Consider the following 27,907-nt stretch of genomic DNA (forward strand, 5'->3'; position numbering starts at 1 on the left):
ATAAGAATAGTGTGGCCTTTACTCAAACGTTATCTCCCCTGTTTTTCCATTTCTCATCTGATTCACCTTTATTTTGCAGTCCATCTGGAAACTGGAAGCAATTAAATACTCTTAAACTGGTACGGCATGTAGCACATGCACCAAGAGTAAATTTGACGACGAGATTTCTACATAACAGAAATGAAATAAAACTGATAAAAACCAAACCTTGATTGCATGGCAACATTCGCCTAGGTATGACTAAATACTTACAATCTAATTTTCAGGTAATGAGAAGATTTCATAGGCCTAGAGACATAAAAGCAAGGTTCTTGGAAATTGTGCCATACCTGGTTTGTCTTTTTGTTCTCTTATGAATCAACCAGGTAGGATGAACTAGATTTCAAGAAAAATCAATAGCAGTCAATTTTTCCTAGCATAAGACAAACATAAAAAGTCCAAGCACACCGAGATATCACAATTAGCAGGCCAGCTTGGTTTCAGGCTTCTGACCCAAGAGTCAGGGGGGTTGAAAGATTTCTCAATCCCTGTTAAGAAAACTTCATGATTTTCAATGTGCAGGTGTAAGGAAGACGACACTAAAAATAGAAGTAATCAAGAAAGTCCCAGCTGCTCACTTTCACAGCAAACTAGACGTATGCAAAAGAAAAACATGAGACTCCCTTCTAAAAAAAGAGTTGATTAAAATTTTAGAGTAATTTATTTTTAAATACACATTTTGCTTGACAACTTGCAGAACAAATTGTCACAGGGCCAGGAATAATCTAAGGCATAATAAAAGAGCACAGAAGACAAAAAGCAAAGGGTTTCAGAGTCTTTCCCTCACCTCACCAGGAAAGAGGAACGACCAAAAGAGACGAGGTGTTTGCTTGCTTAGAATAAATCCGAGAGCAATGTTACCCCAGAGGGCTGAGCTGATCAGGGCAGCCTGCGATCACCCAGAGAGGTTGATGCTCCTCTTTGTCTTTCTCCCCATGGCCACCTCTGCTGCGCTCACTGAGGTGCCTAGGGGATCTGACTCTCAGACCAGTCCCACTAACGTAGCAGAAAACCATCTGCCTTTGCTTTTGCTAGGTAGCAAACCATGCCAGAGCCAGCACAAATAGGGTCAGGAAGGCACGCTCCTCCTTATCATGTATCCCCTGGCTGCATGGCGGGCCATTAGGCTGTAATTTCAACCCAACACTCTCAACAGGAGGCAAAGTGATTTGTGTTATCTGACCAACAGCCCAAGGTAGGGTATTTATGCAGTTGTAAAACAGAGGGACTTCTCAGTAGGGTCCTGATTGTGGAAAGCCACAGATGACAGTGCTCAGCACACCAAAGGAAAACAGTGCAACATCACAATTCATAATCACCTAAGGAAAGATCTCCCTAAAGAAAGAGGGAATACCTCTGAAGATGCAGCTACCATAAGAAACAAGTGTTCATCAAAACAGCAGTGCAGCTACACGGGCTTTCTGGGTGGGATGTCCCCTCGGCCAGGTAGTTGTGGTAGAACTTTTTGGTTGGAGAGCACATTTCAAATCTCTTTCTAAGTCATTCAACAAACCACTGACACCAAGTGAAACAACACTTCCCCAAGACAAGGGGTTCAGAAATACAATAGCACACATGCAAAGGAAAATATCCTATCTGTTGCAGAATAGACAACTACCCAAGCATCCACATTTCTCTGTTAAAGCTGGAATATATAAAGCTGTATAAAGAGCTATCAAAATTATGATGAGGTGCAAAGAAAAGTCTCTCAGACTTAAAAGGCTAACGATGTGTTGTCTCAAGTTTTCATTTCTTCATCAGAGAAATTTTAACTTGCACCAGAATATGTTTATATTGAATTCCAAAAGCTGCCATTTAAAATAAATAAATTCTAAAAGCTATCCTAGACACTCAGCAAGCATACATACATACACACACGTTACCAGTTAATTCATTTTGCAGAATTATGACTCCAATGAACAGAAAGATCAAATCAGATAATAGCTCAGGAGTGACCCTTTTAACTAGGGATTCTCCTCACTCTCTACTCATACCCCATTTTTTTCATTCATATAAACAAATATCTACAGGATTTCACGAACATGAAAGTGTTACAGGCAAATGACATGTTGCAATAGAAGAGATATTAGAAACAAAGTCTGTACAAAATCTACTTACTTTATTGAAAAGATAAATAACAGCTGCCGGAGCTCCAGGAAAGGAGGAGTGCAAGGGAGGAGAAGAGGAAGAGTGGACAGTCATCTCCATAGTAACTACCAGTATGAAACTCAGGGGAGAACTTGTCTGAAAGCTGAAAGAAGGATGCTACCAGTGGAAATAGACTAATACAACTGGAAAAAAAAAAAACCAACTTGCAAATAATTTGCCACATGGTCAATGATCCCTTAAGCTTTAGTTTATTTAATCAGAGCCAAGAACAAATACCAAGAGAGAAAAGCAAAGAAGGAAAGCATAAAATCAGAATATAAAGATAACATGGCCATTACTGTACAAATTATTTAACAATAAACATACCATTAAAATAGTAAAAATACTAATGTTCAGGTTAAGAAGAAAAAAAAAAAATTAGCTTCCTTCAGGAAATCCTGTGCTACTGGATGCAGCAATGGAAGAAAATAAAGGAAAAGCACTATACCAGCATAAGCTAGGTCATATAGAAAAATCACAGGCCTTTTACGTATCAACACAAGACACCTGAGAAGTTTCCAGAGAAGACGTTTACAGTAAAAAAGATCTATGCTTTTCAAATTCAGTTCAGAGCTAGAAAACTCTTACACTCCCAAGCTTCAATGCTGGTGACAAGGACTGCCCTATTTCTGACCAGTGGCCACACCACCCCACACCTCTCTCATCCATCTGGGAGTCTTGAGACCCACTCCCTACTTGGCATAACATCTGCTTTGATCTGACCCATAACAACACCAACACCTACACTGCAGTCAGTTTTGGTGAATCAGCAGTAGCTGACGCTCACACTGCCATTTGCAAGGAACATGTCAAGAATATATTCCTACCAGTCACACATTGCCCAGATCAGCCACAGGAATAAAGACAGAGTAAGATTTCCTATAGTTTAGTGTATGCCAAACCAGCATACAGTATAAATACAATCTTCAAATACTTATAAAAATACACCCCACCCCACCCCCCAAAATATAGTTAAAACTCAATGTCAGGATACACTTCCACTTTAAAACATTATAATGGTGCCCTGTTTTTTTAATATCATTATCTTTGCAGAGCACATAGGACAACATTATGCCAACCAAGACTGGCTTTTAACTCAGCACGCATACAAAACACTCGGGTCAGAATTACAGCAGAAATTGTTGTATGCAAACAGCCCATGGTAAATCTCCTCTAAGTGTCCATATAAAAGAAACTAGATGCTTCCATCACCAGTTTGGTTAAATATTAGTTAAAACACAAACTAGGAATTACAGCGCTTAGCAGCAAGATCTTCGGAGATCTTGTCTGGAGACTGGAGAAGCTATAGTAATACAGCCTACTAAATCATGTCCAGCCTACCACAAGAAAACGAAAAATTTCTTCTGGCAAATCAGCCTTACATTCCAAATGTTAGACTGAATTAAAAGATTAGGAGCCCACTATTACTACAAAGTAGAAAATATCAAGAATCTTCAGACTGTACTTCTCTTCCCATATCCTTTGTTTCTTAATCCTTCAAAAGACCATTAAAAAGTGGCCTTACTTCATAAAATTGTTACTAAGTTTAACCTCAGCAAACTACTTACTGCCAAATATTACAGCATTTTACATCTTTATTTCAGGAACAGGTTTCTGGTTTTCCATTCTTGGCCTTTTATTCTTGCTAGAATTATTTTTATCTGTTGACATCTTTTTAAGTTCGAATTTTAATTTTATGCAAGAAACTGAATCTGTTTCATTTAATTCTGAAATCTTACCCATACTTGATGGTGCTGAATGTTTTCTCATTAAGTAATCTCTTTTTTTCCAAAATAATAAGACCACTGCAAATGCTAGGATGGCTAATTTCTAGGAAACAAAATTTTAAAATATAATCCCATTCTTTAAAATAACCTAACAGAAAAAAATTATGGCATTGCTGTGATCTTCAAAACACAATTATATGCCTTTTTTTTCTTCCTGTCTTTGATTTTAAATTCATTTTGGGGGAATTATGACTGGAGAAATAAGTGGAAAGACACTCTTTTGTAATACATGTGAATGTTCAGGTTGGGTCCCCCCCCCGCCCCATTCACGCTGCAGGATCATGGAAATTGATTCATGGAGTAAGCAGACAGAGCTGTAGGAGATGTCATGGGCCTCAACGTTTGTCTGGTGAGGATGCAACATTTTACCTATGAGGGTAACATGACCCAAACCAAAAAACATACATATTTCAAGTTATCCATGTTTCTACTATTTAGGATGAGACGGCCTGGCTTTGGAACAGCAGCAACAGCCAGAAACAGCTAAGGGCACAGCAATGAGTCCATCTCTGCTGACATGACAAAATCCCTGGGAATGTCCACCACATGTAACATTTCTTCTGAAATAGCATAGGGCTTTAGGAAGAAAAAACACTCACTGGCTGTCCAGATACAGTCCTTGATGGAAAATGGTTTTAATACCAACCTGTCTTTTTGAAATGCCACCTAAGTAGGTTGTCCATAAATGCCTTACTGTCTGGTCAGGAGAGTAATAGAAAGATAATTTTTGGAGAGGAACGAAGTCAAGGAGGTTCTAAAAAAAGGATCAAATTGGACAGGTGGCTCTTCTCCCCCAGATCTCAGTGGCAGCAGTCTGGGCACTGGGCTGAGCCATCAGTCAGCAGATGAACTGTAGTATCAAGGTAAGAGAAGGCCAAGCAACAACACAGATGCATGTGGAAAATGACAGAAGGAATCAGATGCAGCAAAGAGTTATGTTAACCCAAACATCAGGCTAGAGTCTTATATAGACAGTGACTTATGTGCCACTGTCTATATATCAAAAAACCTCTTTCACATTGACACAAAAATTTGCTTGGAAAAAGTGTCTTTCAGTACAGAATCAATTATTTCCTACATCGGTTCAGAGCAACCTCTCCCTTGTATTTAAGCAATCAACATCTGGCCTGTCATACACAGGGGTGAGACATACGAATAAAGTGACTGACAGTAGGGATGGGTTATCAAGCAGCTGAAAGAGTGTTTGCCATACACAGAACCACAGGAACAACTGTACCCATCCAGTCTGGCTTTGAAAACTCCTCTGGTCCCTCAGGGGATGAGCCCAAGCTCAAGGTCATGAAGACCTCCTCCTGCAACCCTGACTTCTAAAGAGAAGGTGGCAGGTGAAGACAAGCGAGTTTGAATTGGACATTGCTTAACACTTCTCAGCTGCTATAAATCATACCTTCGTCATTATTAAATTACTACTCGAACAAGTTCTTTACATAGCTGTCTACCCACAAAGTTAAAGTGTTTCCAGATTCTTTGTACCTTGTTATATCTTTGGCTGTTGGATAGAAGAATCCATGTCAACAACTTCTGTTTGTTCCTTATGAAAACGCTAAAAAAACATTAATCACCTGATTTTTTCCTTTTCAAAGTACATAGAATTATCTCCTTGACTTGCTTTATAAAGCAGGTAATCTGTCTTTTTACTATTCCTGTGCAAATCCACTGCAATGGACTATTATTGTTTTGTTTATAAGCCTTGTTATTTAAATATAAGTGTGCTGCGCTAAAAATATATTCCACTCATATGAGAATTTCCAGAGGAGGGTAAAAAAAAAAAAAAGTCAAAATTATTATACATAAATCTTACTGCTGTTTTGGTTTTATTGTGGATCAATGTAGTTCTTCATAAGCAAATAACTAGTGCAGATTTGCATAGCCTACTGAAATTAGAAAAAAAAATAATAGAAGCACCTGGTTGATAAGTGGGATTACATTATCTGGTAACAGGCAACAGCTGAACACAAATACATTATATAGTGTTTCAATTAGTGAAAAGACTATTCACTAAAAAGGTCCTGGAAAAACACTTTGATATTACAAGCAGTCTCCCGCTTTCACACCTGAGTCGTAATACACTGCTCGCTCCATCACCTACAATACCGAGTAGAAATCCCTCACAAATTTACATATGTGGGAACAGGACTGACCTTGTTTTACGTCTTGCATGGAAGGTGCTAAGTCTAGTGCTAAAGAGACTGTTCATTATTAACTATAAAAACAATTTGACAAGAAAAAGAAACCAACCCTGAGTCTCTTCAATCTTTTGACAGCTCTGCTGCAAGAAAGTCTTTTGCAGCTCAAGTTGAAAAGGATATATCACTAAAAGAAACCACTTAAATTAGCAGCTTGCCTAATACACAGAAGCTTGTCTACCCTTGACTGGCTTTTTTTGTGCTGGGGGTGCAATGCAGCTCTGCCAGCCTAGCAGCTGTGCGGCCACCAGCCAAAGGAGACCAGCGTACTCACCTCCCCCTCCTTGGCCACATACTCCCACCTTTTCATTTGACAAACTCATCTTGCCCCACAGTGAGACAGCTCAGGGAGTTAAACTGGCATCTAAAAATAAAAATTTTAAAAAAAAAGACAAACAGGAAAATGGAGCAGGCAGCAGGGAGCCAGCACGAGGCAAGGGGCAGGAGCACATCCCACGGATTGGCCTTGCTGTAGCACACAACCACACTTCTGATTGTCACATGCTTGAGACCATTAGCAGAAAGCTGCTGTATTAATTAAAGGCCTCAGAAGATTCCTAATAAGCAATTTCTGGCCAATCTAGCTGTGGCAGCTTAAAACACTTCTGCTCCCCAGTGGGTTGTCCCTTTCTCCTGCTGCCAGCAACCTTCCCTGTAGCAGAACTGGACAAAGTGTCTTCTCCTGGGAGCTGTGCACACCCTCAGTCTGGCAGGGGGGAGGCGCATCCGCTCTGCCACTCCTGCAAGGGGGGGAAATTTCTTCAACCCTACTTTTCTTCTAAACTAAACAAACCTCTTTGTCCCCCTTAATGGAGAAAATATTCTAACATTAAGTAAAACAAACAAACAAACAAATTTAAAGCTTAATGACTATTAAAATCAGTCAACCTCCTCCCACTTCTCACAGCTTTCTATTAACAGAACTTTACAATAAAAGATAAATGCATTTGTGCATTTGGCAATTCCTTGTGTGCATTTCTGGGAAGAGGGCCATGTAAGTGAGTAGCCACCTGATTAGTAACAGGCAGCAAGCACTAGCCTACTATCACCAAAGATTAACATACTGTAACATCAAGTCTGCTCTGCACATGTCTCCTATTGGGTAAGGTAAGCAACTGTTGCTAGAAAACATATAGCTGTCTCTGCACACTATTATTAATTGCCAGTGGTTGTAGTCTTAAGAGTTGCCCATAAAAATGTACGAATATCCAGCACAGTGACTCAAACACCTTTGGCCTGTTACCTATTGACCTTCTCAACTGAAAACCATAGCTGGAAATTAGAGATTCATACTACGAACATACAGCTACACTGACGTTACACTTCTCCTCCTGCAGCAATTACCTTTTTTATGGGTTTTTAAAATGCACTGCCTTTACTCGGTGAAGACCATCCAACCTGATAGCTTATCAAGCCTGTATACCAAGGCTTTTGTTCATCTCTCCCAAAACCATTGAACAAACTAGCAACTGCTCTCACATGGCAGTTAGACAGCAACCCCTCACACAACTGATTCAGTGTAACATTTGAATGCTTAGCTTTTGCCAAATGTTAGAATAACAGACACCTCTTTACTGGCTGAAAGTAGTATTTACTACTCAGGATTAACCCTCTGCTTCCCCCCCAACCTGGTCAACCTGTAATAGACACAGCTCAGACCAAAGCAAGCATTGTCCATTATTAGATTTGTTTGAGTTTCCACTCAAAGTGTTTTGAAGGTCTGAGCTTGCCACTATTGCCACTGCCAATCCTCCTTACACCCCATTTATTCTGTAAGTAGGGCTTACAATTTTTTGACTGATCGGGAGACTTTGCACAGGCAAAGCTGTACATATATTTCTTGTCCTCCTTACTACCACCAAGCTATCACAGCTGAAACCTGCAGCATCACAAAATGGCAGGTTGCACACTTTTAGTACTGTTCCATGGTTTCTGTTACAATGTAAGACCCTCCACTTAAAAAGAAATGGAGATGGGACTTTCCCCATTGGCTGCATATCTGGCTGTGTAGGAAGCTTCCTCCAGCCCCCAGAGAGCAAAGGTGTTAATTACTTACAAAGTACTTACAAAGACTAGCTGGAGCCATTTGCAGCCGGTAACAGCACCAGGCCACAGCATTCAAAAGCCTGGTCCATCAAACAAAGTATCTAAGTGAGTTTCTGAACAAAATCTGCAGCATTGTATTAAATCAGCATACTTTCACCAGAACCTCAATCTCTTTCCTCCCATCACGATGCTCTCTTTACAGCATGTGTGGCTCTTCAGTCAAGTTATGTTACTAGGAAAGGGGTTGAAACTGAAAAAAAAAAAAGATGTGATAAACCTAAAGCAGTGCTTGGTTGGGGGCTCTACTGTTGCGTTACACAGCTTGGCATGTATGTGTGAAATAAGGAATACTCGGCAGTAATCCCTTCACTGGTCAACAGGCAGGCTGGTAGGGATTTACCTCCCCCACAGATGCCTGTCAGCACCTACCTATCTACAACTAAGTCCTCTGACCAGTAACTCTCTGGGAGCATCCACTGCCTAGTTATGACCCAAGGAAAATCTACACCAGAGATGGATGGCATAGTGAGACCACAACGCAACGATAATTGCTAGCAAACTCACCCTCCACTCAGCTTGCTACAAGAATTGGCACTTGCTATTCATCCAGACTCTCGTGCAAATCATTTCTGAAACTGGACGAGTTTGGATCAACTATAAATGCAAATTAAACACACACATGCTGCACACACGCATGAATCTCTCTCCCTATTCCATTTATATAATGTGACCTGCTTAGCAGAGAGGAAAATGCTGCCAGATCAGTCCACGGAACTGGCCATCCTGGGGGCCAGAAGACTGCAAGACACAATGGCTGGGAAGAAGAGGGGAGATGAAACTGGGAAGAGACTGTTTGCCTCCACAGTACCAGTCTGCCCTTACACTGAGGAACTGCAAGGTCAAACCAAAGCCTTAAACTACAACACAAACTGGAGCCCCTTACAACAGCCTCCCTTATTTACTATGCTTACTTGCTTAGCACTCTTTTTGTTTCCATCACTGGTGTGAAATACAGGTGACTTATTCCTCTAGAAGATGATAGGTTCAAGTTTCCAAAAGAAACATTCCTGCCATACACCAAAAAAACCCCCACCAAAACCCCACAACCCATAAAAAACTAGATAGTAACTTACATATATGCAGTTTCGAACACCACAGGAAACCTGGTACTCAAAACTTACTGTATTATATAGAACAAGTTCAAAACACACATGCTTCACTAAGTGCACCAATCCCTAAAATCAGTTCACTGCATATACCACCAGCTATATACCACAGTATTTCGAGAAGACAAATACTTGGTTTGGGGAAGGGAAAAAACTGCATGAAGTATGTGCTAAAGCTACAGTGTTTAAATGTGTATGTTAGTACAAGAGTGACATTAGTTGCACACCCAGCTGAACAGACAATTGAAAAGTTTGATTTTGAGGAAGCCCAGGAGGAAGACAAGGAGGGCACAATTTCTCAAAACTTGATGAGCTGAGGCAGTGAACCCATAAATCCCATTTCAGTCCCATCCCCCTCCTCATCCTCCTGCATATCCTTTGTCCACTCAATATTCCTGACACAACTCTTTGTGGGATCCCAAGATGACCTGGATCGAGGAAACATTACATATTCAGCTAAACAAAACAAAAAACCTCAAAGGAAACAAGAGGAAGACATCAAAACACTAAACATGCTGCAATACAGCTTAAGAGAAGGAGCCCAGAAGAGGTCTGTCTGCAAAGAGGAAGCTGGGGGAGGAAAAAAGTAGACAAAAGTCTGTGTAGGGTGTAAATGGAACCAAAACAGGAACATTCTCCTTCACAGCAACTGCAGCAACAAACGTACTATTATGTCAACAGTTCATGATGCATGAAGAAGAACTGAAATGATGCCTTGTCTTCCACAAAAGCCAGAAAGATATTTTTCATCTTAGCTTCTGTTTTCGGGGTTGTTTTTCTTTGGTTTTTAACCCAAAAAGTACCAAAGGCACTGAGTTCCCTATTATTAGGCATGAACCACCCAGCTGCTTCTCAAGTGTCTGAATTCCCATAGCCAAAAACTAGCAAATATTCCTCAAAAAAAAATTTCCCCTGCAATACTCAAATGCAGTTTCTTGGGATGGTGATGTAGCAATCCCACTGATTTCTGAAGCTGGACTGTGCAGGGCACCAGAAGCAGGGACAGCGTAAGGGACAAGCCCTCCTGCCCCTTACCAGCCCCAAGGGAGGAAGCAGATGCCCCCTCGGTTGCACTGGCAGGTGCTCCTGCAGCCATACTGTGAACAAGAGATGAAAACTCAACGCAGGTTAAAAATAAAGAACCCTGGCAAAAAGTCTCAATCCGTCTTCCTCTCATTATTATTTTTAATCCTAACCAGCTCCTTGAACCTACTTATGGTATGACCCTGCAAGTGGTTGTGTCAGCACAGCTGAGGAACAAGGGAACAAAGCAAGTCCAGAGGGCAGCAAAAATGCCTTAAGATAAAGCGCAAGCAACCGTGGCAATGCTGTGAAACAATGACCACTGTTTCTCAGGATCACACCTACAGTGGATGTCACCTAAATTTCTAAGCAGAAATAATTTTCAAGCATCCGTTATATGTCATAAAGCGAAAAATAAACACACAAATATTTTTTCCCCTGACCAACAGGAGGATGCAATTTTCTACCAGTATAGAAGGTAACACAAATTTTATTCTGATAAACCAGAGGAGCTAAGTGGGCATATTAGCTAGACTGAGTTTGTTGCTCCGAGGATAGAAAAGGTTGTGGGAACCAGGGGTGGGGGACATGGGCACAGGAACAGAGGGGTGTCCAGGAAAGCGCCACTCTCCTTACCCATTGGGCTTCTCAGGGGATCATAAAGTCACGCAGAAAACAGGAATACTACTTTTGTTTGAAAGAGAACTTTATTTTACAGTTCATTTTGGCTTGGGACTAGGATGCAAGGAGAATGGAGGAAAAAGGTTGAGAAAGCATTTTCCATTTCTCTCTTTTAAATGGTATTTTTCAGACAGCCTGTTTTGGTACTTACTTCATACAGAGGACAACTCCCAGCATCCTGCATTCTCAGCATATTTTCTATAATAGATTGGCTTGAGTCCTACGATTTTAACCCACATTTTGCACATTCAGGATAAGAACTTGAAAGAGTTCAACAAGAACCTCATAACTGACTTCTAGGAAAGAGGAGGCAGCTTGCTACAGCAGTATCTCAAAGGAGTCCTTTGCAACCAATAGCCACCATACTGCCTTACCATACAGTTTCTCTTCTCAGAAGCATCTGTTCTAGTCTTTTTTTTTTTTAACTTCACATGGTTTCTTTCACAGAAAATTAAAAATAACAACAGTAACACTAACTGCTTTAGTGACGCTTTCCTCGAAATTACACACACATACGTACTGACATGTCCCTGAGAGGCCAAAGCCAGGGGAGGGGGAGGGAGGGCAGGAGGGGAGAGTCTTAAGACATTTAATTTAGCAATCACCTACTACAAAACAACTGCTTTTCCATGCTTTCCAAAACAACAACAAGAACCATCTATACTGATGGATGAAGCAAAATTTACTATATCCTCACTGTTACTAGAAGGACTCCACACTGGAAAGTCTGTTTATGGTAGGGCAGTATGTGCAAACATACCCTACTGATAACATAATCAGAACCTTATAGCACAAAAGGGACAAAGCAAAAAGGCTGTTCTTTAATTATAATGCACTACTGACCTTTTCCTCGAGGGCCCTTCTTCAAAATCTGAAGAACTAACATCGTTGCTCGTTGAGGACACTTGCGATGCATCGTCCTTCTCATTTTCCAGCTGTTCTGATCCCGGTCCTAATCCTTTAGATTGGCCATTAGTGAGAAGTCCTGTAAACATGACAAAGTAGTACACAGTATTCAAAACCTGCATTACCAGTCCCAAATGGATTTTATAAAAATTCACGCATGACACTAACAGTAGAGGGTTGATGCCCAAAGCAACCACCTGGCAAAGAGGTATGCTGATAACATTGATTTTGCACAGAGGTATCCAATAAGAACCTGCCTGACTGTGTGTTTCCAGTTTGGTTAACTGTAAGCCCCCAGCCCCAAATAAGTACACTATAAATACGATTGCAAACACCCATAATCTTGTCACATCCCTTACTCAAAAAGGGACACAGCTTAAGAGTCATAAACTCATCCCTGTTTTACGGAACTCCTGACTGGCATAGATAAGAGCCTTTTTTATTTCTCTGTAGATCAATATAAAATTAAGCTGCTCTTTGGTCAATTTGTCATCGTCCTGTTCTTTATTCTGCTGCTTTCAACTATTGCAATTTATGATTCTTTTTAAAAAAAACCTCAATCCCAAAGGGGTGAACATCAAATGTCTGTTTCTCAACTCTGATTCGTCTAGCCAAATGTCACTCAACTACAGAAACTCCAGACTGCCAGCAAAGGTACACAGGGCAGGGGAAATGTCTGCCACAGCTGCCTTTCCTTTTGTGCCTTTTCTGTCCTGGAGGAATACTACGGCAAGCAGAGTCACATAGATGGAAGAAAGCATTGGGCCCTATACAACCATAAAGTTTAACAAATTTTGCATATTCTACTCAAATGAGTAATATAATTTGACTCTTACAAACAACAGCAGACAGACAGTGAAGCCGCTCAGACTTAAGGAAGAATTAAAATAGTAACATATTCCTCAGTAGGCTTTGGGATGAGAGGGAGGAAGATTACTAAGAATTTTATCAGCTCAGTATTTACCCGGTGTTTTAAGAGCTTATTACCAGAGGAGCTGCAATTTTATCTAGGAAAATGCTTTCCCATCTCTCCACCAAAATACTTTTGTTTCACAGCTTTATTTCCTCAGAGAAACACTGGTAGGACTCCCCTCCCTTGGTCATTTCAGTCCCCCTTTCTATAATTGCACCTTAGAAAGAAAACAGGAAGGGGGCTGGCCCCTTCCAAGATAAGCCAGGCAGCAAGGCTTAAGAGTACTAAACCAAAAATGCTTACTAATAACAGCAGTTCAAAACTTTCCACTGATGCTATATCAGTGCTAAACCATTTCAGATCTCTGTTTTCAGGAAAATCACTGTTTAGCACCACCAATGCACTTACTCATCGCATAACCAAGCATTCAACAAAGCTCAGTTTCAAAGAGACACTGAAGCATAACCAGAGCAAGAGCAAGGCACCTCCTCCAGCAAGCTGTCTGCTCAAAGTACTGATGCCTCGGCCACAGCCATGGCCAAACATTCCTTTCCCACAAGGCCACTTATTCACTGCTCGCTTGGGCACTACAACTCAGTGTGTCACATCGTCTGCTAGCGGGCTCTCGAACCAATCTAATCGCTCTGATTGCCTATTTTTAAACAGCCTAATCCAAAGTCTGCATCATATCACTACATCATATCACTCTCTTCTTTTTCCAGTCAAAGTTTGCTCTTACTCATTCTGCACTACACCAAATTTCTCTTGATGTGATGGCGTGCTTCCCCAAACCCCCGACCTTTATCTCCTGTAACCCTACTCAGGTGATAACTACCAGTGGCAGTCGGTCAGTCATAATGGATGCATCTGGTCATGATGGCTGTATCAGGCTCCAAGTGGATTTGGGAGACAGATAATAACACAATAGCCTAGGGCTATTGTGCAATGCACCCACCGAAGAAACTAAAATCTGTCATCAGCATGCAAATATGACCAGGAGTCAATCATCCTACCCCCATAAATAGTGAGCAGCCCAAGAGCCCTTGGAGCTCTCCTGCTCGGGCACGGGCTGCACGCCAGGATATCCCCTTGAGTAGGGACACCTCTCAAGGTTACTCCTCGAGGCTGAGAGATTCCTTGCCGCAACAGATCCTCAGTAAGTGACTAATAGCATGCTAAACTTTGAAATCTTAGCTAAGTGATATAAAGGATTGATTGCACATATATAATCCTTCAGACATAAATCATTGACCAAGTCTGGGACTAGGATTGGATGTAGCCGCACCTAGACTCCTCTCTGAGAAGCAGCTTAGAAAGCAAAGGGGTCCTTTTCTGAACCTCATAAGTCAACGGGTGGGTCTCCCTGACAGTTTTGTCTGACCCTGTGCTCTATGCAGTAAATAATCAAGTGTACTTTGCCATCAAATCTTGTTAAATAACTCTCGCATTGAACTTTGTTAACTCCCTATTCTATATCAATAACGTATATTTTTGCTTCTCTCTTATGAGTGAAGTGCACTCTCACTCCATCTGCGACACCTGACTTGGAGTCAGAAGTGAGGCTACGTGGTGGCCACATGCTGCAGGTTTTGTACGCTATTTTTAAAATACTATCTACAAAGCAGAAGCCTGGATTTTTTTTGTGGGGAAGATGCAGTGAACTGGTAGCTCAATTTTTTTCTTCCTAATATGGAGCCCACAAAGCAAAAGTTGAAACTAAGCACCAATTTTTGCATTAAAATGTCTCTTCTAGTCAGCCTGAGACTGGCAGGGAGAAATTAAATGACCCAATTTACATTTTCACTCCCCTTTTGTTAAATTCCTTTCGATACTTCCTTTCCACTAAAGAGATCTCAAACTGTGACCCAACAAATAATACAAATTTCAGTATCAGCACATGATACTACAACAAGATTTGTAATGTAAGACAGTGATATGACGCGGGGTGACAGAATCCCTTCAAAGCATTCCCAAAGAAATGAAGGCGACCTTTTAAAAAACATTCAATAGATTATATTTCTATGCTGAATTCACCCTCACTAGAAGCCCTAGTGCCCAAGTATATTCTTAAAATGTTTCAACTTTTGCTTTACATTTTTCCATTAAACCACTGCTGATAAAATTTACAATTTTTAAACTCCAGAGAAGTCTAAACCAAGCATATCATTTGAGGCCTGATACTCAGTAACTTATGGCAGAATTTGATTAGGTTTTCCAAAAGCAGTATTTGTTCTGGAGACTTGCCATATGTAAAACCCAGCAACCTGAAGTATATGAGTCAAGAAAATCACCTTTTGGGCTGTCAACTTGCACGCAGTTGGAAAGCAATTTTTATTCATCCTTTCACCCTGCCAAACCATCAGTGCACTTGGAAGACAAGTATGATTTGTGTCCCTTAAGGAAAAATATAGGTTTGTCTACTATTATTCATCATAACCAGCACCATCCCAAAACACAATAATATTGCAGATAATTGAATTTAGCTATCGTCAGCTGAAAACAATTAAAACAAGTGCCCTAAAACGGAGTCATAAAACTACAAATGAGAAATACTGATAAAAAATGGGAACGGGTGTCATGTTCTACAGGTTTTCAGGGCCAGCATAATTGCAAAATCCGTTCTGAAGTGATGAAAGGCACAGACAGCCACAGTCCACAGCCTCTTTCCAAGCACTGGAGAGAAAGCACATGCTGAAGTAGGCTGTTATAAAGTTTATTGCCACTCAATCATTTTTATATCAAACGCATTCAGTTTGCCCCCAGACACCTTTTCCTTCAAACACCCTTCCTGCTATCTCTAACTGCGACAAACCACATTCTTTTCTGCTGTGCATCAATTGGGAGCTATAAAGAGTCTGGAGACCCCAGGATGAGGTGGGGACCCCATCGTTGTGACAAGTGACACTTGGGCATGCCCATCACCATTAATGAGTTGGCACTGGTGCAGCTGACGGGACATACAGGTCTGCTGGTGCACTGCAGGAACAGAGTCCAGTGTACACCCATTCACATGGGCTGACTCTCCAAAGTTAACCAAGTTACAGGAAGCAGCAAGCATTCGTATTTCTTAAAAGCAAAGTACTGTAGTTGTGTATGTATGTAAACAGGAAAAAGCAACCGAGCCAGAAAATGGTCTTTTGCACAGTCTGAAGAGCTGAACCACTCTTCAATCCTGGCTACTTCAGAATACCCAGCAGTAGTCAAGGAACCAGCAAGCCATCAAGAGCCAAATAAAATCAAAGGGACAAATAGTTTCTCTACTGCTTTTCCATGGCTGTGCCTTTCAACCTGTAAATCACGATGCCAGTGAGCCCTGGCTCATGGCAAAGCCCGTGACCGGTTACATTCTCAGCTGCTGGAGAGCTGGCAGCGGCTGCCTGCCCCTTGCCCACTGGGCTCATCTCAACCCCAGCTCTCACTGACTCCTCCCCTGGCAGCTGGACTCATGACCAACCACAAGGCCTGAATAACTAGGCAGAATAAGTCAGGGTTGATAAAAATAGACTTTAATCCTGTAATATAAAGTGTTTGTTTTAAAAGTCAAATTAGATTTTTTAATATTTTAAAAAAACCCTAAACCTCATTAAAATTAAATTTGAAAGTACAGCAACTTGGATTATAAGTCAGTGTAGGATTTCATATATTAAAATGACTTACGTGAAATAATAATTTATATATAGAGTGAAGCAGTACATATTTGCTGCCAAAGTTTAAAAGGAACTGAAACACTGAATGGCTCAAAGTCACTGAATAAACACTGCTTTAACTAAGTCACTACTAACGAATTATTTAATTAAGTCAGAAATACAGGAACTCACATATCAAATGACATCTATGGTCCCTTAAATACACTGTCCTGGCTCTAACTGATCAAGACTAGATACTTTAAGAGAAAGGCCAATTCCTAGTAATTAAAAAGGGTAGCTTAAAACTGAAACATGGAAATCTTAACATCCTAAAATGTATCTTAGCCACATAAATGTCAACTTCACAGTTTTGCTGAATTCTTTTTTAAACTTCCGCATAAGCTGTGATAGCAAACTGCAATTTGAGTTACACACTGCTTAAAAAGACACAAACAAAAAAAAAAATCCACTTATCAGCTTCTAACTGCAGTGAGAAAAAGCAGCAACTGTGATTATTACATCCACTCTGTTACAAGCTGGGGAAAGCAGAAAAACCCCTTCTGCCCTCTGCACCACAGTCATGACTAAAGAGACTTCTACCACCTCCTTTTTATTTGCCTTCCCCACTCTGAATGTTTTCATATCTGTCTGTGGTTACAAGTTTGTTTGTTTTTTCACATGCCAGAAGGACTCTGCAATGAGCTGAACTGTACCCTCTAGGGTGATCCAGACAGAATCCGGATATCATGGCTTTACAACCTTTGCAGAGCATGCTCCCTCTTGTTCCCACTGCATCTTACTATCCCCTTTGCTTCTTGACTGTAGTTGTTAACTGAGTGGAGGTCTTGCTGAGCCTTCTCCAGCAATGGCCATGTCCCTTTCACCAGAAACAGTGTGTGTAAAGAACAGTTAAATCTGCTTAAATGAGCTTACTTCAGGGGGCTTGCACTGACTCAAGCAGATCGCTTTTCATAATAGTCTAGCAAGTAAGACTTACTATTCCAGTGGAGGCAGGGCTTAATTTATATTGGTACAAATTCACTACCCTTACCATTTTTGGTGGTACACACACACACTTTTAGCAGAAATCTACAACTCTATTTTCAAGCCATGATCTAACCCATTCTGGTCATCTGGAGAGATGGCTGACACACATACACAGGGCAGGTCTTGGGAGCACCTGAACATATGATGCAAAATCACAGTACCTGGGAACGCACCATACAATAAAACACCGTGTAAGTATAAATACATAGGATGAAAACTGACAAGGAAATGAGAAGCAGAAAGCAACAACATAAGGGAAGATGGAAAAAATGCAAGGGAGGGTTTGAGATTAATTAGTTGGTTTTAAGAATAGATGAGATTAATAATGAAGAACATACCAGTAATTGTAAAGTTACTGAATAATCAGGAAAGCAAAGGGGAACATCTGAACAAACCTCAGTACCACGTGGTTAGTTAAACACAGTGGTTGGGTGAAGGGGCTTTCACAATGTTTCCAAAACACTATTTCTACATCACTTATTCTAATGCCAACAAGGCATCTGAGCATGAACATTTCCATGTCCTTACAACAAGACAGCAACACCTATTTTAGTTTGCCGTTTCCCAGTCCTAAGGCGGCTAGGAAAAGAAATACATTCAATTGTACTTCCAGTCAGTTCTCACAGTCAGAGGCAACCCACAAAGCCATCACATTAGAAAAATCAGCAGTCAACACCACAAACACAAGCCAAAGATATCAAAAGCATTAACTGACCTAAATAAGGGGGATTTCAACATGACCGTATTCACAGCTTTCTATATGGCACGAACACCTAATGTCAGCCAGTCCACACAGCTCAGGGCAGGGGAGCCATACTGCAGATCTCAGCTATACGTGAAATACATAACTCTGCTCCCAGGTGCTTCTTGACCACACAGGGACACCCACTTCCCACTGCAAAGAGATACTGGGTTTGCCTCTCCCGGGCACCCCCCTCCTTGCATTCCTCCCTGATCCCTGCAAGCTGAACCGCTCTGGGCTAGCACAAAGGCCCAGTTTCCAGGGCAATTGGCAAAACAAAGAAACACAAGTTACAAGAAGTTAAAAAAGTGGATCTACTCGAAGCAGCATTCTCACCACACTGGGACGACAGTGTTACTTATGAGAGCATGCAATAGCACGGATTGTAGTTACGTAGGCATGGAGCTAAAGTTTTGTTCACTTAGCGATTAACATACCTGTCCCAGCTTCAGCTGTGCAGTCTTGAGAGTTGCACAGGAAATCTTTGTTTAAAAAAAAAAAAAAAACAAAAAAAAAAAAAACAAAAAACCCCCAAAAACCACACAACAACAACAAACAGGTTGTTTCTTCTTTTTGCACTTTTTCCTTTTAGGAAAGCTGCCACAAATGTAATTGCAACGTAAGAAAGCAAGGGGGTTAACCATCCCACACCATGGTCTGAGAAGTCTGTGCCACCTGAACACACACTCTTCGGTATAACCGCACCATGGAAGACCACCAACACGAGTTCTATGCCTAAAATATAGAGGGAAAAAAGTTACTACCTTCAGCTCTTTAAATACTTACTCTGGCCCTTAGTTTCAAGCAAGTAATATTCTGTATGAAAATCTACATATAATAAACTGATGGCTCTTGTTTTCCTTCAAGAGCTATAACTTTATACACAAGTTTACTTGCAAAGTATCATTAATGTATAGTCCTCATCAATTTTCCAGAAGTAATAGACAAACAGCTGCAATACAATACAAATTCACATCCCATCGTCTGTAACCCTAAATTTATCTTCTACCAAAAACGCCCTTACTTGCCAGAGTACATGCAGAAACACTACCAAAATCTTGGTAGGCATGTTAAATAAAACCATTAATCATTTGATGCCAAGTTAAAACATACTGGTATCCCCAAAACATCTGCAACAGTCTGCATTAATCAGCATACTGTACAGAGTTACTGTATTTAGCTGTTGTACAGCTATGCACAAAAGATAATTTAGTTTTATAGTGCAAATGCCATCTGTCACATTGTCACAGCATGACAAGGTATCACATTACACATTAAACAGACAACACGCCTCGAAAATAAGGCCTATTTTCATGCCATGGTTGTCTTAGAGACTAAAGAACTGGGTTTTCATGGTAGTAACATAATTTAAAAACAAAACAAGCCAAAAAATTTTTCTCTGGGATAAGAGATACCTATTCCCTGTCCATTTTTTTAAGGATAGCTGTCATAAAGAAAATGCTGTTTTGATCTCCTTTGGTAATGCAAAACCACAACAGTTTTCTGTCTCTAAATAAAAAAGCCACAGCATGAAATAGTCGTTTATACCACACAATGCTCTGTGTTGCCACCATGATGGTAATTAACGGTATGTGGGCTTTTCAGATGACAAGCCACCGGACATTAGGTTGATTGTGGTACATAACAGAGTATATGCATAAAGCAGTAGTGTTACACCAAAAACTGTTAGCAAATAGCTTGTACAGTCTTCATAAATGACTAGAAGAGTGCTTTTATATGTAGATATACATCATTACTATGGAAGCCAAGCATGAATGACATTACAGCACAAGATGTGTTTGTCAGCCTGTCAAAAGACAAGATCACCGAAGAGCACTGATTAAATAATACAGGTTGAAAGAAGCTCCTTACTCCCATTACGTCTCCATCAGAAATTGCTATTAAGCAACCAAAGACATTTATGTGACTTTGTTTCCTGCATGTGAGCCCATTATCAAGTACCTGTTAGGAGCATTAATTGAAATTATATTGTTCTGGTGTTTCAACACAACACTTTTAAGGGTGTTTCATTTTGTTTTCATTTGGAGGGTGTTGGTTGGCGGGGGTGGTGGTATTAAACTGATAGAAACAAGAATATAACAGTCAAAAATGAACCTAATTTAATTCTGCCAGGAAACTACCCCAGGCCATAGGACATACTTCACCCCTCAGTTGTATTTATGAAATATGCATCTCGAAGACATTTAAAACAAAAAAATCTACTAATGCCTGCAACATATCGTATACTGAGAAAAACCTCACCTGAAGTCTATACTTGTGTTATTTTAGGTTCATACAAAGAAAAAAAAAATATTCAAAGGGACACACCTCTCTGATTGAAAGATATTTCTGCACTTTTAAGGACACAATGAAAACTGCAACCCCCTGTTTCCCCCAGGCAAGACACACAACCCCGTCTGTCAGCTTATTCTTCATAAGGCAGAAGGAAGGTCATCAGTCTGGGCTCCATGGTGGCATGGGGAGCTCGGGGAACTCCCAAGCTTGGGAACAAATAAATAGCTCGGGGAACAAATAAATATCTCCTAAGACCACTTTCCTAAAAATGCAGAGCTGACCAAGTCAGAGCTTAAAACCACAAACAGCTACCTTGAATTTTCCCAAATTTTTTAAATTTTAAGAGGGGGAAAAAAAGGAAACCCAAGGAATGATTGCCCCAAGGCCCAAAACCTAGGGCTGTCCTGAATGAAGCAGAACAGAGAGGAGGAAAGAGAGCTGATGTCCACCACCCGACCAGCTGCTGCCTCTCTATCAGTACCATGGCGCTATCGAGTTCCTACCAATTGCCCCTGGAGCTGTACGATAAGGGGAGAGCAGCAGCTTTTCTAACAAGTAGGTACCAGGCCATGTAAAGGTCATTAAGTTTTGACAAACAGAAACACAGTTAATTTTATAGTACCATAAGCACTCCCTGTTAGCCCTGAGGAAATGAGGACCACGTACTCTTCCCACATGTTGCCAAATAACAGTATTTGATGTCTGCAGCTTGCATCCACCTCTGTCCCCAACCCTCCTTGACCGCAGTCAGAAAGCTTCCGAGGAACAAGAGGACTCCAGATGCAAGATCCTAGCTATAGACCTTTGCTGTTCAGAGGGACATAGGTAGAGAAGGCATAAAGCCCTTTGCAGAAGCAAGGGAACACCACCACCAGGAAGAGAGCTCGGTTAGGACGCGGGGACCTGGACTCTGTCCAGATGCAGCCACCACCCAGCGGGTGCCCCTGGAGAGGTCACCTCCCCTCCCTGAGCTTGCCCACCTGTAAAATAAAGGTTGTGAGATCAACCACCACAGTGAAGTGCAAGGGAGGGGTACAGACAGTAAGCACGACATGAGATGTGGGATTATTATTAAAATCCCTCAGTGGTGTGTGCCTCATGTTGATTTTGGTGCTGGACAGAGTGGCTTTATTTCTCCCCAAGGAGAATAAGTGCCCTTTGACTTGCAGCTATGCCAAGGACATCTGTCCTGCAGGACATCTTCTCTCGTTTGGTAATAACATATGCAATCTGGAAACAGAGTTAAACGTGCATTTTATTTGAAATTACAGGCACAAGCAGGTCCACAAGTGTAATTTATCTCTATTTAGTTCAACGATATGAGTGACAAAAATGGGCATAACCTCTGAGAGAGAGAAAAGTCTAAGTTCTCAGATATTAACAAAATTATCAGTGACATATGAATAAATTATTCTTTGGTTTTTATGCCAAAACGATCATGTCTTGTTTATCCTGCCTTTACCAGGGAATTATATGGCTGAACAGAGAACCAGTAGGGTAACATCCCATGAGGGAGTCAAGGAAGCCCTCGACATGCCAGGGAAAGAAAGCATTTCATTTTAAAATGTTTTGTTTCTTCAACTTGTATTTGGTTTAAATCTATTTGACAGTTATTTGGAGAAAAATTACTGACTCAGTTTCCAAAGTATTTTTGCCTGTTCTTCACCAATATCCCCTCATGCGAGGGAGCATGCATGGATTATTTTCGTAAGTAAGAATTAAGTAAAGCAAGCTAGTCAGCATTTTAGGTCTATATGTGAGCACCAAGTGAGGGCAATTCCTCTCCCTTCTGAATCACTTTTACAGATCCATCTTAACTGTAATACACCACTATAGCAGTCCCATTTTTTAGTCAATTATTTCCCCCCACCTCGGCATCACTGGGATTTGCTTTTAGACTCTGTAACATACCTTACCCCGTTTCAGAGTTAAGCTTCCACTAGGAATGGATGGACAAAGGAATAATAAATCCACACTTCAAAAATACCCATACCTTGGCACCGAGGAACTAGACAGATTAGTAAAATTGAAAAAAAAAGTTTTAAAAAGGCATTCTGGTATTTTAAGTAACATGAGAAGGAAAACTATGCCAAGAGCATACACTAGAAAGTAAAAATTAGCAATTGCGTCTCCACAGAGTATAAACAAAAGAGAAAGAAAGAAGGTAAAGGCAAACACAGTGAAGCAAGGAAGAGCCTGCTAATTGGAAGAAAACACAACATATGAATGTGCAAATAAAACAACAAGGGAAATAAAGAGGCATGCAATGTCTCACTGCTAGCAATGAATACTTGGGAGCCTGAAAAGGGAGAGGTGTGCAGCTAAAACCCAGAGACTTAGCAAAGCTTGGGTATATTTGTTATGATTTCTAGGAAACCCTTACAGGCTGTATAATTCAAAACCAGCATATCTGCATGAAACCGGACACAACAGCAAAACAGCATCTTGACGAACATTTGCTACACACTTTTCCTCTAACAAAGCATGGTTCCTACTGATCTGTGGTGAGGGATCACACAAACAGGATGGGCTCACAATCTCAGCTGATGGAGGTGATGAAAGGCCCGTTTCTGAAACCGGAGCAACGGTCGGCCAGCACCTCGAGCCCGCAAAGGTGATTACTGGCAGGGACTAGGCCAGCCCTCCGCTGTGCCTGTCTGCGGGAGCCCAGCCCTTTGGAGGAGCAAGAACAGGCAGCCTGAGTTAACTTCTTTCTCACATAAACCAAATTAAATTAAATGACCTGAGGAATAAATGTAGGACTTGACTTCTACATACGCCTCAACAGTGAGCAAAACATCAGACTCTGGAACAGGAGGAGGATTCTAGCACAGCAGCATGCCGTAGGAAAAAGGATGGGGAAAGGACAAGAGAAGTGCCAGAAAGCCCTTTTGAGGAGGTTATCCTCTGCTTAATTGTCTCTAATTCTGCCCCTGTGTGACAAAAGCCATGAAAGGCAAACGCTGAATGACATACTTCTAATTGCATAGTCCCATTTGATATTTTAATGCCTGTCATTGAGGATTTGCCTTTCATGAGTTTTGCCAGGAGCACAGGCAGCCCTCCAGACAGACAGAATAAATATTTTTTCCCCCCGATGTGACACAAGCTACAAAGATCTCGTTTGCTGCAAGAAAACACAGCCCGGTGATGCAGCAGCAGTGACCCTCCCACACAGAGGGCAGACGTTGGTACGGATTCAGCCCTTTCTTCACTGGAGATGCTTTGAGCTTCCAGTCAAAGAAAAGGAGGGAAAAAGTCCTCCTCCTGTCCTGGGAAAAAATAATTGAGCTAAATGCTAGATGTTCTACAAGAACTCAAGTCACATATGACAGATATTTGAATTAAACCGTTTTAATTACTTTCACTCCACATTTTCAGTAACTTTTTAGTGAACATGCCCTCCCTAACTCTGAGATCATCCATCAGCCAGCTCCAGGAGTCAAGCTGTCAACCTCTTTTGCTGACAAGGATTTTTTTTTTTCCCCCCTGGCATGCCACCTCCTTCTACTAAGCGTTTGAATTATGATCTCAGAGATTAGAGCAATTAAATATCCACTGACTTTTAAAAAAAAACAACAGGTCACAGTCACTTCTAAGCTAACACCCTAGCCTCTTCAGCAACATGCCAGACAGCCCTCCCCTGCCCCAGGAGGCCGGGGCAGCCCGCACAGCACGGCAGGGAGGCAGGCTGCCTCCCGCAACGACCGGGATGCTCCGCTGGCACCGCCTGCAGCCAAATTTCCAATTCCCTGCCAGCCTGAGTGCTTGCATATCTGTTGAGAGCCCTAACGTAGGCTTGACAACCACGCCAGCCCTGTGACATCCCAGGAGGAGGGGAGAGAAGAAAGCTGCCTGAGCAATCCTCAAACACTTTTTTTTTTTAAGCCATTGGTTTCCCAAGCTTTTGTCTGTAACCCTAAATTTCATCCACAATGCTCGGCACCTCACTGCTAGTAGGGAAATGCGATTCTCTTTGGGGCAAAACCAGCAGCCGCTTTTCCTGGGAGTGAACCCTTCTCCTTGACACCATCTACCCAGTGCATTGTTTATTTCCTCTCCTTCACAGAAAGCATCTACAAGGCACGGTAAAACAATACAAAAACTCAAACACCTGGAAAGCCCCCAAAACTTGGCCTTTGAACTTTTGGGACACCTTCCTCCTTGTCACTGGTTTTACATCTAGCTTGCTAAATTGATTATAAAAACATATATATATATTTTTAAATACTTGGCATGATTTTAACGTATGAAACAGCAATGTGGCCATAAATACTTGGCATGATTTTAACATATGAAACAGCAATGTGGCCATAAAAAGATTTTTTTTCCATACAGTAAGCAAACATATTTCAAACATATTTTCAAAAACACATTGCTTAAAAAAAAAAAAAAAAAACCCAAACAAACAAAACCAACCAACCAAAAAAACAAAAACCCCACCTATCTTTCTGTGAAATCTGTACTTACAGAACTGTATTCACCCCTTCCCAGGTAGAAGGGATTTTTTTTTTTTTTTTTTTTTTTTTTTGTGGGGGCAGGCAAGTAACATTTCCTCACTTTCTTAAATTAAAGGTCAGAGGAGTACATTTCATGCTCGGGATGAAGAGCTCCTCTGCTGTTTTGATTCAGCCCCCTGTAATTTGTTAGCAGACGTATTGTCAGGGGAGAGGAGGCTCGTGACAGTGACAGTAAAACGTTTAGACCAACCGCCCCAAACTGAAATCACAAGTGCAATATGAAAGCCCAATGTGAATGAACAAATTGTTCTGCCATACGCGTGCACAGGAGCAATGACATTTCACCTCTATTCGAGCATTAAGCCTTTGCCTAAGGTAAGGATCCCAGCCTACCTCCTACATGACGTCGACAGCGGCAGCAGGGGTTGGCAGACGTCTCTCTGATGCACAGCAGCTGTCTACCTGCTGGGCACATGCAGTGGAAAAAAAACACACCGGGAAATAAATCTGTAGCTGGAAGATGCTTAGGAGAAACCCCTGCCCTCCCAGACCAGCTCCAGTGCTGCAGTAACTGGAGAGCAGGTGAGGGGACAAAGCAGGAGGAGCCCATGCTCGACCGTCAGCTGAGCGCCAAGTATCTCGCCACAGGAATGACATACAGGTCAACACAAGAGCAACACAAGCTTAAATGCGTAAGATAACGTAAACTTCAGCCACCTGCCAGAGAGTATGTGGAGACCATTCTCATTTTAATTGGGGGGACAACTGATTCTCACCAGCATTAACGAAGTTCTCCAAAGCATTGGCATATGAAACGTCAGCGCTCTAACAGCCTTTAAAGGAAACGCTCCTCAAATGCCAAGCAATTTCCATCTCTATTTCTAGCTCTTGAGACCAGCAGCTTAACCTTACTTTCACCTCCCTTTTGTGAGCTCTACAGGAGAACCACAGGGAGAAGAGATGAGAGCTGGGGTAGGGGGCCAGACACTTGAAAACCTGAGGCTGGAGAAAGAGCTTCTGAAATGTTAAGGAGACTTCCCGCCACACCGCCCTCCCGGAGGAGTTAAAGAAATTCCACTGCCATTAAATACTCTGCTGCTATTAAACAGCTTTTTTTGCTCACGTTTTGGGGCATCGGAAGGCAAAGTGAAACATTATCTGCTTCCTGACTTAATAGAAACCTTGGAATGACCATCATCACACACTTACACAAGTGTGTAATGATCAATCAACAATCAAGACTATACAGTGATGTGTATTTAACAATTTTGTCTTTCCAAATAAGCAAAGGAGATAAAGTACTATCCTGCAATTTTTAAAGAATACTGATTCCCACCCCACCCCCCCCAAAAACAGGAATTCGTTGCACAGAATTTTCCTTCCATCCATTTGTGTAACTGAAGAGTGATACCCCTTTAGCATATTTCTTGTTTTAAGTACAGCATCAGAGAAATGGAAGTGAGGGGGTGGGAGGTGCATGCAATGGAACAGCATAGAAATGCAGGATGAAAACAGCAAGTGAGCTTTCAAAATATACCCAAGAGGCTGCGTGTATGCTGAAGTTCACCACTGTATTATTACAATCAAAAAAACTGATTTAGGGCCAAAAGTACATTACTGATATTCAAAAAAACACTGCATGACTCTCTTTCAAGATGATGTGACAACACTGAAGGAAAAATAAAAAAAAAGAGACACAAAAATGACAACTGGAATCCCTCTGTACATTCACGCTACCCTATAAAAAGTTAAAGACATATTAAACTGAAGCAGTTCAGACAACAAAAGTCTTCCTGGAGTTAGAGCATTCCCTCCCTACACTGTTTCAAGGCATCTCTACCAAGCTCAACTCAAGCTGCAAAGATGATTAAATAGTATTAATCCTTAGCATGCATTTAGCATTTTGTGTGTTCAAAGTGCTAACACACACACACACACACCCCCAGCCTGCCAAAAAAACACCAAACAAAACCATACTGAACAAATGGGAGAAGAATTCTGCCTGTCCCCACATGGCACAAGGCTATAGCAACATTCATCCTGCAGTGGGAGAAGACATCCTGCTTTATAACCATAGCCCCACGTAGTGGGATGAGGCAGAAAGGACAGCGTCAACCATACCATGGGTATTGGAGCCACCCTCCCAACAAGGGAGGATGGACCAATCTAATGGGAAAGGACAAGGGGCAGTTTTGGGAAAGGGGCAGTACACGGAGTGGGAATCATTGTTGTCAGCAAAGTTGGGACCCCAATTAGCCCGTAACGTGCACCAACTGCTTGATGCACTGACAGCCTTTTGCTTCGTCGCATGCTCAGGCCACCCAGGTCAAGGTTTAACTCCCATGTAAAACTGTTTATTAGTAACACCAAATAGCTACACAGTAAGGGTGAGAATAAATGTGAACAAACCCATCATTGTAAACACCTCTTCCCCACCCCCCTCCCCCAAAAGCCCCCCATCCCATTTAATGGTAAAAATAAATTGTATGACTGGATCCCAAGTGGTGAGCAGGACATGAGAAGGAAGGCGAGTCTAATTTTTTTCTCTACTGGTATGTAAAATCAGGAAAGGCTTTGGCAGAAGCTAGATAGATAAAAGTGGACCACTTGTAAAGGAATGGGGTGGACTTTTTACATTTAATTTCTTTCTGAATTTAAAATCTGCCTCAGAGATATTATGGAAAACACTTTCAAGTTAAAAAAAAAAAAGTCATTGGGGACATGAAGGCCTCATTGTTTTCCCCAAACTTTATATGTCAACACATACACATGCATAAAAAAAATCCTTACCTCCCTTCTGAGACATTAAATCCACACAATG

The 27,907-nt window shown here is 41.3% G+C and overlaps 1 protein-coding gene across 7 annotated transcripts in view; it reads right to left on the reverse strand.

Moving 5' to 3' along the window:
• JARID2 (jumonji and AT-rich interaction domain containing 2) overlaps positions 1 to 27,907 on the reverse strand; it is a 226,744-nt gene that overhangs the window by 87,998 nt on the left and 110,839 nt on the right. For 4 of the 7 annotated variants that reach the window (XM_072853326.1, XM_072853331.1, XM_072853327.1 and 1 more), the window contains 2 exons: positions 25,480 to 25,551; positions 11,941 to 12,082 (listed from right to left, as the gene is read on the reverse strand). The exons of 1 other annotated variant lie outside the window; for it this stretch is intronic. In XM_072853326.1, the coding sequence (XP_072709427.1) occupies positions 11,941 to 12,082; positions 25,480 to 25,551 (214 nt within the window). The remainder of the gene's footprint in view (positions 1 to 11,940; positions 12,083 to 25,479; positions 25,552 to 27,907) is intronic. 2 more of the 7 variants (XM_072853329.1, XM_072853330.1) reach the window with 2 other exon arrangements.

This window comes from Ciconia boyciana, chromosome 2 (genome assembly GCF_034638445.1).
Source record: "Ciconia boyciana chromosome 2, ASM3463844v1, whole genome shotgun sequence".
In the NCBI taxonomy this organism is placed as follows: Eukaryota; Metazoa; Chordata; class Aves; order Ciconiiformes; family Ciconiidae; genus Ciconia; species Ciconia boyciana.